At 40.2% G+C, this 15,803-nt stretch overlaps 1 protein-coding gene across 4 annotated transcripts in view; it reads right to left on the bottom strand.

Annotated features, from left to right (window-relative positions):
• LOC133638795 (PALM2-AKAP2 fusion protein-like) overlaps positions 1–15,803 on the bottom strand; it is a 175,013-nt gene that overhangs the window by 119,597 nt on the left and 39,613 nt on the right. For all 4 annotated transcript variants that reach the window (XM_062031752.1, XM_062031753.1, XM_062031755.1 and 1 more), the window contains exon 4: positions 10,379–10,500. In XM_062031752.1, coding sequence (XP_061887736.1) covers positions 10,379–10,500 — 122 coding nt within the window. The remainder of the gene's footprint in view (positions 1–10,378; positions 10,501–15,803) is intronic.

The following is a 15,803-nucleotide window of genomic DNA, read 5'->3' as shown; positions in this document are numbered from 1 at the left end:
TGTAATTCCACCAAGTGTGTGTATGGGGCAGTGATGTTAGGTTTAGGGTCAGATGGCAAGGGCCTTTTTGGGGCACAGGATTTGGTGCTACGCCCTTGAACCTATGTACAGTATATATATTCAACTAGAGCTTTTGGTGGATGTAGTTATACTATGCAGGTGTACCTCAAAAAGTGGCCAATGAGTATAGGACCAAATCCAGGAATTGGACACTTAAGTAGTTTTAAGTCCAATGTTGCATTGGTTGAAACCTCGTATGTCAAAGAGTTTTAAGTCCAATGTTGCATTGGTTGAAACCTCGTATGTCAAGTAGTTTTAAGTCCAATGTTGCATTGGTTGAAACCTCGTATGTCAGGTGGTTTTAAGTCCAATGTTGCATTGGTTGACACCTCATATGTCAAGTACTTTTAAGTCCAATGTTGCATTGGTTGACACCTCATATGTCAAGTAGTTTTAAGTCCAATGTTGCATTGGTTGAAACCTCGTATGTCAAGTAGTTTTAAGTCCAATGTTGCATTGGTTGACACCTCGTATGTCAAGTAGTTTTAAGTCCAATGTTGCATTGGTTGACACCTCGTATGTCAAGTACCGGTAGTTTTAAGTCCAATGTTGCATTGGTTGAAACCTCGTATGTCAGGTAGTTTTAAGTCCAATGTTGCATTGGTTGAAACCTCGTATGTCAGGTGGTTTTAAGTCCAATGTTGCATTGGTTGACACCTCATATGTCAAGTACTTTTAAGTCCAATGGTGCATTGGTTGACACCTCATATGTCAAGTAGTTTTAAGTCCATTGTTGCATTGGTTGAAACCTCGTACGTCAAGTAGTTTTAAGTCCAATGTTGCATTGGTTGACACCTCGTATGTCAAGTAGTTTTAAGTCCAATGTTGCATTGGTTGACACCTCGTATGTCAGGTAGTTTTAAGTCCAATGTTGCATTGGTTGAAACCTCGTATGTCAGGTAGTTTTAAGTCCAATATTGCATTGGTTGACACCTCGTACGTCAGGTAGTTTTAAGTCCAATGTTGCATTGGTTGACACCTTGTATGTCAGGTAGTTTTAAGTCCAATATTGCATTGGTTGACACCTCGTATGTCAGGTAGTTTTAAGTCCAATATTGCATTGGTTGACACCTCGTACGTCAGGTAGTTTTAAGTCCAATGTTGCATTGGTTGACACCTCGTATGTCAGGTGGTTTTAAGTCCAATGTTGCATTGGTTGAAACCTCGTATGTCAGGTACTTTTAAGTCCAATGTTGCATTGGTTGAAACCTCGTATGTTAAGTAGTTTTAAGTCCAATGTTGCATTGGTTGAAACCTCGTATGCCAGGTAGTTTTAAGTCCAATGCTGCATTGGTTGAAACCTCGCATGTCAGGTAGTTTTAAGTCCAATGTTGTCACGTCTGCAGAGGAAAATAAAGCTGTATCAGCAGAAACTGCCAGATGTAACCAGAGGACACAAAATGCTGTTTTCCCCCCATATTTAAACTTGGAAGCAGTTCATATTTTCCACATCATAAAGCTAAGAGGTCTCAACTGTGCATGGAGCAAAGTTTTAACGACCTCAGTTCCCCAAATGTTATGTTCTTGGAAGAAGAGGCCATACTGAGAAACCATCTAAACTCTGGGGCATCACACGGTAGGCAAAACAAAGATTATTTTCAAGACTTTATACAACTTGGAATGTATTTCAAAGTATAGTTTGCTTCTGCCAGACAGACACAGGATAAGCCAATTTTTCTCCTGCTGGAGTACTTTGGACAGAGCTGAACCAGTTTTTTAGTCTGGTGAATGTCTGAGCAGATATCATCTACATTCATACATGTGTGTCTTCAGGTTGGTTGGCAACACAAACAAATACATTGCCAACAAAATGTCGCCAACTATAAAAGCCAATTATTTCTGCTAACATTGTCCAAAAGGCCACGTGACAAAATGAGCTGAGGACCAATGATCTCCTGTCACGATGCACTGACGCCCCCTGGCGGCTGTGAGCTGCATTGGCCATGATAAGAGAACAATTTGATTGGATGCTGACTAAATACTTTTTAATCCACGAGTTTACTTTTGACAATCTGGTGTTATTCCCCATTTACTGTTAAATTATTATAATTTTTTACAATTAGGTCCAATAAATTAGAGCTCTCTCCTTGTTCCTTCTTTTGAGAACATCTAAGTTTTCTGTGGAGCTTTCCAGGAAACAACCATCTTGCTGATGTAAGTTGCAATTGAATAGTTTCTAATAACCAAACTGATACTGTCAATTTGAGAAATGCCCATCTATTACAAAAATGTAATGTTGTACAAATGTTGCAGCAAAAAGCAGATAACTCCAAACAAAGTTGCTCTGCAAAAGCAAACTCCTCCTATGTGCTGCCAGCCTGCTGCTAAAAAGACATCCTTCTTTTCAGAGGAATGCTTTTTCCATCTCTGTAATGAAATCATTTAATCCAAACTAACACCTTTTTTGAATAATCCCTGGACAGGTGGTCTAGGGTTTACATTGACCTCTGCATCATGACATCACCACATTGACAGCTGCATCATGACATCACCACATTGACCTCTGCATCATGACATCACCACATTGACCTCTGCATCATGACATCACCACATTGACCTCTGCATCACAAGACAACAACAGCAGAGTAAACATTGGAGAGAGGAGTGGCTACACACGTATCTTCAACATTATGTACGCAGATCATAGACGGCATTTTTCCCACCGCACTCTTCCCTTTCTGTCTCACCCACCATGCACATTTGTCAACACAACGTCTCTTTTTGTGGCCAGTAGGAGAGGACACCACACACTCATCAAACTTACTCATTATTGCTGCTTTTATTTAGTTAGATTCCCAGCAAACATCTACTGTCTGTGGTCATACCTTCTCCCTCTCCTTCTTCACTATCTGTGGTCATACCTTCTCCCTCTCCTTCTTCACTATCTGTGGTCATACCTTCTCCCTCTCCTTCTTCACTATCAGTGATCATACCCTCTCCCTCTCCTTCTTCACTATCTGTGGTGGAGAGACTGTGCTTGCTGAGGTATTTTGGGACGTGTATTTGAAAGTGTAGACGCCAACACAAAAGAAGCTCTTGTCTCCTTTGACCCCAGAAGACCGCAAGGGAATGTGCAGCAGCTTCAAACAAAGACGAACTGGATACCTCCAAAAAGAGAGTGGAGGAGGCCTGGACCATACGTAGTCCTCTGAGGGAGACTCACTGTGTTCACAGTCCTAGCAGATTCTGACAATGTGGCCTGGACCATACATAGTCCTCTGAGGGAGACTCACTGTGTTCACAGTCCTAGCAGATTCTGACAATGTGGCCTGGACCATACGTAGTCCTCTGAGGGAGACTCACTGTGTTCACAGTCCTAGCAGATTCTGGCAATGTGGCCTGGACCATACGTAGTCCTCTGAGGGAGACTCACTGTGTTCACAGTCCTAGCAGATTCTGGCAAGGTCTTGATTCTACAGACATGATGACTGCTGTCATGCAAGAACATTCTGTGGGTCTTCAAATGAGACATGAAGGGCATTAAGAGGGATCCCAATGCTAAAAATGAGTCAGTTTTTATTCTATATCATATATTTTTTGACATGTATCGTATTCCAATTTCTTCAAACCCGACCCAGGCATCTTCCGTACGTGGTTATAAATCCCAAGGTCACGCCAACAGAAAAAGTTAGGAATCTGAATTGAGCCTAGTCTGCATCTTTTAAGACGAGACAAGACAACACATATTTGCAAGGCCATTTTCAAGAAGGATATTTAAAGAGAAACTACATCTTGTGAGACCATGTCCGCCAACCCTGGAAGCTAACTCAGCTGTCCATGAAATGGGAATTTACATATTTTATTTCTTTATTTTTTTACGTTTAATATGTTTTTTGCAATTTAAATTTTGACAGTAGCACATAAGATATGTTTTCATGGCTGATGTGGGTTTATTGATTTTTAGATGCGCCAGAAAATAACCATTTTTGTACAATGTCCAGTAGTGTGTAAATGTGTTCCTGTATAGTATTTGTCCAGCAATGGTCATGTGGTGACATCATGATGCTATTTTGAGAGGTCGTCATTGAAGTCGGACATCACTGAAGGCCTAGGTGGGAAAGGCACAGTACACTGTGTAACTGTACTATGCTGGGGTCATGGGGTCATGTAACAGTGTACTATGCTGGGGTCATGGGGTCATGTAACAGTTGAGTATGCTGGGGTCATGTGTATGTTTTGTCTATAGTCTTTCTACGACGCCATATTAATGAGGATTAGGACGGCCCAATCTATAAAAGCAAGGAGTAAGACCTTCTAAACAAGGAGTAAGACCTTCTAAACACAGGAAGTGCTGCACAGTAAGTGTTGGCCTTGTGCTCTTCTAAATGAAAGTAAAAGAAAGTTGAATGTGTCCTCTTGAGGAAAGTGTGTGTGAGACAATCCGTCTATTCAGGTGAGTGACAATGTGACCATTCACCGCTGCTTGTTTACCTTTGAGCACCAACGTTATTCTGGCGTCTGTGTGACCTTTCTCTTATTTCTGCGCTGACGAGAAGCTCCAGTAGCTAACAGGATGTCAACATGAGTGCTGAGTGTTATCCCTCAACTACATGAACTATTCATGCTAGTTTAGTGATGCAATGTTGGGATCATGAATATTAAACAAGTCAGTTTATTGTGTATTTGCTGAGTTAGCATCAATCCACCGCTTTTCTATACTGCTTATTCTGTTCAGGGTCAATGTGAGCTGCACTTGACCTTGAAGGAAAAGGTGGACTACATCTTGGACTGGTCGGTCCAAAGCAAAATGGAGTGCACTTCTCGGCTGTAACCAGCAGAGGCGCTGTTGATTCCCTCTGAACTACAGGTAGTGTGCACAGAAGAACATAAATAGTAAATAGATCTACTTCCACTGTCCTCTGGGCAGTGTTATTCTACTCTGGCATTGAACCAGGAGTTCAAAACATTCAGAGAGATTGATTCATTCCAATAAAAAGAATGAAATAATGACAATCATTTTTTCACATAGCAAATCAAGGTCATCTCAAAGTTGTTAAATTGAAGTGATTTGACTTTTTACAGGTCAGAACATCTCGGTTAGGGTCAACGTTAAAAAAAAAACAACCACTGTAATTTCAATCAAACTAAAAGACTTCTGTCCACATCTCTAAGACTTCTGTCCACATCTCTAAGACTTCTGTCCACATCTCTAAGACTTCTGTCCACATCTCTAAGACTTCTGTCCACATCTCTAAGACTTCTGTCCACATCTCTAAGACTTCTGTCCACATCTCTAAGACTTCTGTCCACATCTCTAAGACGTCTGTCCACATCTCTCTCATTCCTCATCTTTGAAGAGAATGAGGAAGGAAAGGATAGAAGAGTCATGAAGATAGCTATTTGTCTTCCTTTTTACATTCATGAAGATAGTTATTTGTCTTCCTTTTTACATTGCCTCCCATAGTTAGAGCTAAGAGGATTAGAAACAACTGCCACAGGACACTATATCCATTTGAGTCATTAGAAAAAGTCAACAAAAACATGTAAATCAAGTTTTTTCGATTCAATTGAGAATTCATTGTTCTTGTATAGTATTTCTCCAACAATGGTCATGTGGTGACATCATGATGCTATTTGGAGAGGTCATCTTTGAAGTGGGACATCACTGAAGGCCTAGGTGGGAAACTCATGGCCCGCCACTGATAAGCAGAGTCCAGTTGGAATGTCATGGAGTCATAATGACTCACATGTGACCTTGTGACAGGATGCAAGACTGGTGGGAGAGGTCACAGTACTAAGTGTGCTTCACATCCAACTAAAGAGAGGTCACAGTACTAAGTGTGCTTCACATCCAACTAAAGAGAGGTCACAGTACTAAGTGTGCTTCACATCCAACTAAAGAGAGGTCACAGTACTAAGTGTGCTTCACATCCAACTAAAGAGAGGTCACAGTACTAAGTGTGCTTCACATCCAACTAAAGAGAGGTCACAGTACTAAGTGTGCTTCACATCCAACTAAAGAGAGGTCACAGTACTAAGTGTGCTTCACATCCAACTAAAGAGAGGTCACAGTACTAAGTGTGCTTCACATCCAACTAAAGAGAGGTCACAGTACTAAGTGTGCTTCACATCCAACTAAAGAGAGGTCACAGTACTAAGTGTGCTTCACATCCAACTAAAGAGAGGTCACAGTACTAAGTGTGGTTCACATCCAACTAAAGAGAGGTCACAGTACTAAGTGTGCTTCACATCCAACTAAAGAGAGGTCACAGTACTAAGTGTGCTTCACATCCAACTAAAGAGAGGTCACAGTACTAAGTGTGCTTCACATCCAACTAAAGAGAGGTCACAGTACTAAGTGTGCTTCACATCCAACTAAAGAGAGGTCACAGTACTAAGTGTGCTTCACATCCAACTAAAGAGAGGTCACAGTACTAAGTGTGCTTCACATCCAACTAAAGAGAGGTCACAGTACTAAGTGTGCTTCACATCCAACTAAAGAGAGGTCACAGTACTAAGTGTGCTTCACATCCAACTAAAGAGAGGTCACAGTACTAAGTGTGCTTCACATCCAACTAAAGAGAGGTCACAGTACTAAGTGTGCTTCACATCCAACTAAAGAGAGGTCACAGTACTAAGTGTGCTTCACATCCAACTAAAGAGAGGTCACAGTACTAAGTGTGCTTCACATCCAACTAAAGAGAGGTCACAGTACTAAGTGTGCTTCACATCCAACTAAAGAGAGGTCACAGTACTAAGTGTGCTTCACATCCAACTAAAGAGAGGTCACAGTACTAAGTGTGCTTCACATCCAACTAAAGAGAGGTCACAGTACTAAGTGTGCTTCACATCCAACTAAAGAGAGGTCACAGTACTAAGTGTGCTTCACATCCAACTAAAGAGAGGTCACAGTACTAAGTGTGGTTCACATCCAACTAAAGAGAGGTCACAGTACTAAGTGTGCTTCACATCCAACTAAAGAGAGGTCACAGTACTAAGTGTGCTTCACATCCAACTAAAGAGAGGTCACAGTACTATGTGTGGTTCACATCCAACTAAAGAGAGGTCACAGTACTAAGTGTGCTTCACATCCAACTAAAGAGATGTCACAGTACTAAGTGTGCTTCACATCCAACTAAAGAGAGGTCACAGTACTAAGTGTGGTTCACATCCAACTAAAGAGATGTCACAGTACTAAGTGTGCTTCACATCCAACTAAAGAGAGGTCACAGTACTAAGTGTGGTTCACATCCAACTAAAGAGAGGTCACAGTACTAAGTGTGGTTCACATCCAACTAAAGAGAGGTCACAGTACTAAGTGTGCTTCACATCCAACTAAAGAGAGGTCACAGTACTAAGTGTGCTTCACATCCAACTAAAGAGAGGTCACAGTACTAAGTGTGCTTCACATCCAACTAAAGAGAGGTCACAGTACTAAGTGTGCTTCACATCCAACTAAAGAGAGGTCACAGTACTAAGTGTGCTTCACATCCAACTAAAGAGAGGTCACAGTACTAAGTGTGGTTCACATCCAACTAAAGAGAGGTCACAGTACTAAGTGTGCTTCACATCCAACTAAAGAGAGGTCACAGTACTAAGTGTGCTTCACATCCAACTAAAGAGAGGTCACAGTACTAAGTGTGCTTCACATCCAACTAAAGAGAGGTCACAGTACTAAGTGTGCTTCACATCCAACTAAAGAGAGGTCACAGTACTAAGTGTGCTTCACATCCAACTAAAGAGAGGTCACAGTACTAAGTGTGCTTCACATCCAACTAAAGAGAGGTCACAGTACTAAGTGTGCTTCACATCCAACTAAAGAGAGGTCACAGTACTAAGTGTGCTTCACATCCAACTAAAGAGAGGTCACAGTACTAAGTGTGCTTCACATCCAACTAAAGAGAGGTCACAGTACTAAGTGTGCTTCACATCCAACTAAAGAGAGGTCACAGTACTAAGTGTGCTTCACATCCAACTAAAGAGAGGTCACAGTACTAAGTGTGCTTCACATCCAACTAAAGAGAGGTCACAGTACTAAGTGTGCTTCACATCCAACTAAAGAGAGGTCACAGTACTAAGTGTGGTTCACATCCAACTAAAGAGAGGTCACAGTACTAAGTGTGGTTCACATCCAACTAAAGAGAGGTCACAGTACTAAGTGTGCTTCACATCCAACTAAAGAGAGGTCACAGTACTAAGTGTGGTTCACATCCAACTAAAGAGAGGTCACAGTACTAAGTGTGCTTCACATCCAACTAAAGAGATGTCACAGTACTAAGTGTGCTTCACATCCAACTAAAGAGAGGTCACAGTACTAAGTGTGGTTCACATCCAACTAAAGAGAGGTCACAGTACTAAGTGTGGTTCACATCCAACTAAAGAGAGGTCACAGTACTAAGTGTGCTTCACATCCAACTAAAGAGAGGTCACAGTACTAAGTGTGCTTCACATCCAACTAAAGAGAGGTCACAGTACTAAGTGTGGTTCACATCCAACTAAAGAGAGGTCACAGTACTAAGTGTGCTTCACATCCAACTAAAGAGAGGTCACAGTACTAAGTGTGCTTCACATCCAACTAAAGAGAGGTCACAGTACTAAGTGTGCTTCACATCCAACTAAAGAGAGGTCACAGTACTAAGTGTGCTTCACATCCAACTAAAGAGAGGTCACAGTACTAAGTGTGCTTCACATCCAACTAAAGAGAGGTCACAGTACTAAGTGTGCTTCACATCCAACTAAAGAGAGGTCACAGTACTAAGTGTGGTTCACATCCAACTAAAGAGAGGTCACAGTACTAAGTGTGCTTCACATCCAACTAAAGAGAGGTCACAGTACTAAGTGTGCTTCACATCCAACTAAAGAGAGGTCACAGTACTAAGTGTGCTTCACATCCAACTAAAGAGAGGTCACAGTACTAAGTGTGCTTCACATCCAACTAAAGAGAGGTCACAGTACTAAGTGTGCTTCACATCCAACTAAAGAGAGGTCACAGTACTAAGTGTGCTTCACATCCAACTAAAGAGAGGTCACAGTACTAAGTGTGCTTCACATCCAACTAAAGAGAGGTCACAGTACTAAGTGTGCTTCACATCCAACTAAAGAGAGGTCACAGTACTAAGTGTGCTTCACATCCAACTAAAGAGAGGTCACAGTACTAAGTGTGCTTCACATCCAACTAAAGAGAGGTCACAGTACTAAGTGTGGTTCACATCCAACTAAAGAGAGGTCACAGTACTAAGTGTGCTTCACATCCAACTAAAGAGAGGTCACAGTACTAAGTGTGCTTCACATCCAACTAAAGAGAGGTCACAGTACTATGTGTGGTTCACATCCAACTAAAGAGAGGTCACAGTACTAAGTGTGCTTCACATCCAACTAAAGAGATGTCACAGTACTAAGTGTGCTTCACATCCAACTAAAGAGAGGTCACAGTACTAAGTGTGGTTCACATCCAACTAAAGAGAGGTCACAGTACTAAGTGTGGTTCACATCCAACTAAAGAGAGGTCACAGTACTAAGTGTGCTTCACATCCAACTAAAGAGAGGTCACAGTACTAAGTGTGCTTCACATCCAACTAAAGAGAGGTCACAGTACTAAGTGTGGTTCACATCCAACTAAAGAGAGGTCACAGTACTAAGTGTGGTTCACATCCAACTAAAGAGAGGTCACAGTACTAAGTGTGCTTCACATCCAACTAAAGAGAGGTCACAGTACTAAGTGTGCTTCACATCCAACTAAAGAGAGGTCACAGTACTAAGTGTGCTTCACATCCAACTAAAGAGAGGTCACAGTACTAAGTGTGCTTCACATCCAACTAAAGAGAGGTCACAGTACTAAGTGTGCTTCACATCCAACTAAAGAGAGGTCACAGTACTAAGTGTGCTTCACATCCAACTAAAGAGAGGTCACAGTACTAAGTGTGCTTCACATCCAACTAAAGAGAGGTCACAGTACTAAGTGTGCTTCACATCCAACTAAAGAGAGGTCACAGTACTAAGTGTGCTTCACATCCAACTAAAGAGAGGTCACAGTACTAAGTGTGGTTCACATCCAACTAAAGAGAGGTCACAGTACTAAGTGTGCTTCACATCCAACTAAAGAGAGGTCACAGTACTAAGTGTGCTTCACATCCAACTAAAGAGAGGTCACAGTACTAAGTGTGCTTCACATTGAGACATCCACATCAGAAACTAAGCAGGAGCAAGGTTCTATGACTTAGTAGTTCTCTGGTAAGAAGATAACCTTCATGGTTATCAGCACTAATTCATCATCATCATTCACACTTCAGACAGAGTTGATCAAGTCTTACAATTCCTAGAAATCAAATATTTCCCAGGCAACAGGTGAGGTAGAAGAAGAGAAGAGAATCAGCCATACCTGTGAATCATGTCTTCCAGGTTCTTGCCGTGTTCTTCATCCTGGTCCAACTGTTGTCTCCGAGCCTCTTCTTCCTCCGCTGCCACTCCCTGGAGGAGCCATCGCTCCCGCTTGGCTTTGGACTGCAAACATAAACACAAGTAAACATCTCAGCTAAATATGGAGATTGTCTCACTGGCCAGGAGCTGAGATCAATAAACATCAAGTTTGCTTTGAGACGTAACACATAAACACATGAGGCAATTATATTTTGGCATCTGTTTATATCTCACAGTGTTTGTCTCTCTTGGTCAGTTCTAGTCCTTTCACAGCAAACTATGTGCTAGTTATTGCAGGTGGTGAGGTAAATATCCCACGGTGACATGGTACACCAACTTACCAGCACATTACCTTGCATGTAACATGTACGTGCTAATGTTACTTTAGCATGTAACATGTACATGCTAATGTTACTTTAGCATGTAACATGTACGTGCTAATGTTACTTTAGCATGTAACATGTACGTGCTAATGTTACTTTAGCATGTACATGTTACATGCAAAGTAATCAGTAACATTAGCATGTATATGCTAATGTTACATGTAACAGGCCTTTTAAAAAGAAAAACAAACTTTTAGACATTACGTATTGTTGGGAAAGCATGACTAGAGCATGTACTATAAAGAAGTAAAGTAGTAGAACATTGGGCTAACATTGTTCATTGTGTAGTTGTCTCCTACGGCTGCTTCGCTGTTGTGGAACTAGAACATGAAAGTATTAAAGCGATGGACCGAGGAGGTCAGAGTTGAATATGTTTGTTTACCAAAGGTAATGCTTGACCGTGCAGTTTGTGGAGTCAGGACTACAAAGAACAAACTGAAACACATCAAACACAGCATCTGTAGCTTCTTAATATATTTATAGATAAATGTTTGTGGTTTGTAGCTCGTGTGATGCAGACTGATGCGATGCTATGCTATGCGGTGCTAATCCGCCCGGTAGGCTGCTAAAAGGTAGGACATATTTTTGATGGTTTGATTTTCTGATTTGGTCTTCCACTTCTTCCCTTTGCACTAACTTTGTCAGTTCCGACTGTTGGAGGGCAGGATTGTGTCGATCTCTGAGCGGCACATCAACTGTCTACAGAGCAGGAACAAGCATATATGAACTCTTTATTCTTATTATAAAGTGTTTATATACTTGTGTTTCTTGTGTACAGGAAGCAGAAACAACAATATGTAAACTCTTTATTCTTATTTTATATTGTTTATATACTTGTGTTTCTTGTGTACAGGAAGCAGAAACAACAACGTGTTAACTTCTCAAACAGCTTGTTACATAAACAACTTCAACCACCAATGAAAAAATAACTTAAAGCATAACACTAATTATAAATCTAAATCTAAGCTAGAGCGTAAAAAAAGGTGTTAAGAACCTACTAAATACATTTTATGCTTGAAAATCCTTCATTTAGGGCAAAGATATTTAATAGGTTAAAAAATTAAAATAAAATAAAACATTTGCCAGGTGGTTAATCCACAATATTTGAAGCTAAATGTGGCGACGGATAAGTATAATATGTTGAACTAGTGTAGAGTTACAGTGTCTATGTGGCAGGTAGATAATAGTATAGGACAAGTGTGTTATGTTGAACTAGTGTAGAGTTACAGTGTCTATGTGACAAGATATATGGATAGTACTTTATTGATTCCTTCAGGAGAGTTCCCTCAGGAAAATTAAAAAATAGATAATAGTATAGGACAAGTGTGTTATGTTGAACTAGTGTAGAGTTACAGTGTCTATGTGACAAGTAGATAATAGTATAGGACTAGTGTAGAGTTACAGTGTCTATGTGGCAGGTAGATAATAGTATAGGACTAGTGTAGAGTTAGAGTGTCTATGTGACAAGTAGATAATAGTATAGAACTAGTGTAGAGTTAGAGTGTCTATGTGGCAGGTAGATAATAGTATAGGACTAGTGTAGAGTTAGAGTGCCTATGTGGCAGGTAGATAATAGTATAGGACTAGTGTAGAGTTAGAGTGTCTATGTGGCAGGTAGATAATAGTATAGGACTAGTGTAGAGTTAGAGTGTCTATGTGGCAGGTAGATAATAGTATAGGACTAGTGTAGAGTTAGAGTGTCTATGTGGCAGGTAGATAATATTGCTGTCACTCATGGACAAACAGCTTATTAGCAATAAAGCTACAGACACACAAAAGGCTGTCTAGATTCCAGCATCATTGGCCAACATACTTCAAATAAACACATTTGTCCTATACTATTATTTACTTGTCACATAGACACTCTAACTCTACACTAGTCCTATACTATTATTTACTTGTCACATAGACACTCTAACTCTACACTAGTCCTATACCAGGGGTCGGCAACCCAAAATGTTGAAAGAGCCATATTGGACCAAAAATACAAAAACAAATCTGTCTGGAGCCGCAAAAAATTAAAAGCCACATTGTGTCATGAGTTATGAATTGAATTAAGAGGACTTAAAGGAAACTAAATGAGCTCAAATATAGCTACAAATGAGGCATAATGCTGCAATATGTACATATAGCTAGCCTAAATAGCATGTTAGCATCGATTAGCTTGCAGTCATGCAGTGACCAAATATGTCAGATTAGCACTCCACACAAGTCAATAACATCAACAAAACTCACCTTTGTGCACTCATGCACAACGTTAAAAGTTTGGTGGACAAAATGAGACAGAAAAAGAAGTGGCATAAAACACGTCCTAGAAAGTCGGAGGACGTTATACTTGTCAACAAACTACGGTGAGTTCAAGGACCGCCAAAATTAGTAGGACAAAACGGCGCTCGCCAAATACTCAAAACAGTGAAGCATGTTTAATATAAACAGTGTGCTTTATAACAATTAGGGAGGTTTGCGTCATGTTTGTCCTCCTACGGAAACCATATTAAAACAAAACCTCTTTTTTTTTCCTCATCTTTTTCCATTTTTCATACATTTTTAAAAAAGCTCCAGAGAGCCACTAGGGCGGCGCTAAAGAGCCGCATGCGGCTCTAGAGCCGCGGGTTGCCGACCCCTGTCCTATACTATTATTTACTTGTCACATAGACACTCTAACTCTACACTAGTCCTATACTATTATTTACTTGTCACATAGACACTCTAACTCTACACTAGTCCTATACTATTATTTACTTGTCACATAGACACTCTAACTCTACACTAGTCCTATACTATTATTTACTTGTCACATAGACACTCTAACTCTACACTAGTCCTATACTATTATTTACTTGTCACATAGACACTCTAACTCTACACTAGTTCAACATAACTACTGTGGGACCATTAAGACATACTACAAATGTTCAAATACTATCATACATAACTTTTAACAGACATTAAGACTTACTACAAATGTTCAAATACTATCATACATAACTTTTAACAGACATTAAGACTTACTACAAATGTTCAAATACTATCATACATAACTTTTAACAGATGAACCCCAAATATGTCTGTTAATAATCAGGAGTGTCTACATAGATCCATGTTGGTAACACAACTCTCTTTATTGTCAGTCAGTTGCACACACACACACACACACACACACACACACACACACACACACACACACACACACACACACACACACACACACACACACACACACACACACACACACACACACACACACAACACATTGACCTCAGTTATTTCAGCAGCTGCTGTCAGAATGTGACAGCTGACTATGTGTTAGTTTGTGTGTGGTTGCTTCACTTCCAGATAACCAAGCAAAGCTCACAAACGTCACGTCTGTTGTGTGAGTTAGTCTATTGAGGTTGTGTGAGTTAGTCTATTGAGGTTGTGTGAGTTAGTCTATTAAGGTTGTGTGAGTTAGTTTATGGAGGTTGTGTGAGTTAGTCTATTGAGGTTGTGTGAGTTAGTCTATTGAGGTTGTGTGAGTTAGTCTATTGAGGTTGTGTGAGTTAGTCTATTGAGGTTGTGTGAGTTAGTCTATTGAGGTTGTGTGAGTTAGTCTATTGAGGTTGTGTGAGTTAGTCTATTGAGGTTGTGTGAGTTAGTCTATTGAAGTTGTGTGAGTTAGTCTATTGAAGTTGTGTGAGTTAGTCTATTGAGGTTGTGTGAGTTAGTCTATTGAGGTTGTGTGAGTTAGTCTATTGAGGTTGTGTGAGTTAGTCTATTGAGGTTGTGTGAGTTAGTCTATTGAGGTTGTGTGAGTTAGTCTATTGAAGTTGTGTGAGTTAGTCTATTGAGGTTGTGTGAGTTAGTCTATTGAGGTTGTGTGAGTTAGTCTATTGAGGTTGTGTGAGTTAGTCTATTGAGGTTGTGTGAGTTAGTCTATTGAGGTTGTGTGAGTTAGTCTATTGAAGTTGTGTGAGTTAGTCTATTGAGGTTGTGTGAGTTAGTCTATTGAGGTTGTGTGAGTTAGTCTATTGAGGTTGTGTGAGTTAGTCTATTGAGGTTGTGTGAGTTAGTCTATTGAGGTTGTGTGAGTTAGTCTATTGAAGTTGTGTGAGTTAGTCTATTGAAGTTGTGTGAGTTAGTCTATTGAGGTTGTGTGAGTTAGTCTATTGAGGTTGTGTGAGTTAGTCTATTAAGGTTGTGTGAGTTAGTTTATGGAGGTTGTGTGAGTTAGTCTATGGAGGTTGTGTGAGTTAGTCTATTGAGGTTGTGTGAGTTAGTCTATTGAGGTTGTGTGAGTTAGTCTATTGAGGTTGTGTGAGTTAGTCTATTGAGGTTGTGTGAGTTAGTCTATTGAAGTTGTGTGAGTTAGTCTATTGAGGTTGTGTGAGTTAGTCTATTGAGGTTGTGTGAGTTAGTCTATTGAGGTTGTGTGAGTTAGTCTATTGAGGTTGTGTGAGTTAGTCTATTGAAGTTGTGTGAGTTAGTCTATTGAAGTTGTGTGAGTTAGTCTATTGAGGTTGTGTGAGTTAGTCTATTGAGGTTGTGTGAGTTAGTCTATTGAGGTTGTGTGAGTTAGTCTATTAAGGTTGTGTGAGTTAGTTTATGGAGGTTGTGTGAGTTAGTCTATTGAGGTTGTGTGAGTTAGTCTATTGAGGTTGTGTGAGTTAGTCTATTGAGGTTGTGTGAGTTAGTCTATTGAGGTTGTGTGAGTTAGTCTATTGAAGTTGTGTGAGTTAGTCTATTGAGGTTGTGTGAGTTAGTCTATTGAGGTTGTGTGAGTTAGTCTATTGAGGTTGTGTGAGTTAGTCTATTGAGGTTGTGTGAGTTAGTCTATTGAGGTTGTGTGAGTTAGTCTATTGAAGTTGTGTGAGTTAGTCTATTGAAGTTGTGTGAGTTAGTCTATTGAGGTTGTGTGAGTTAGTCTATTGAGGTTGTGTGAGTTAGTCTATTGAAGTTGTGTGAGTTAGTCTATTGAGGTTGTGTGAGTTAGTCTATTGAGGTTGTGTGAGTTAGTCTATTGAGGTT

Source organism: Entelurus aequoreus, linkage group LG21, assembly GCF_033978785.1.
Source record: "Entelurus aequoreus isolate RoL-2023_Sb linkage group LG21, RoL_Eaeq_v1.1, whole genome shotgun sequence".
Taxonomy (NCBI): Eukaryota; Metazoa; Chordata; class Actinopteri; order Syngnathiformes; family Syngnathidae; genus Entelurus; species Entelurus aequoreus.
The sequence above is the reverse complement of the archived record's forward strand: the minus strand, read 5'-3'. Positions and strand labels throughout refer to the sequence as shown.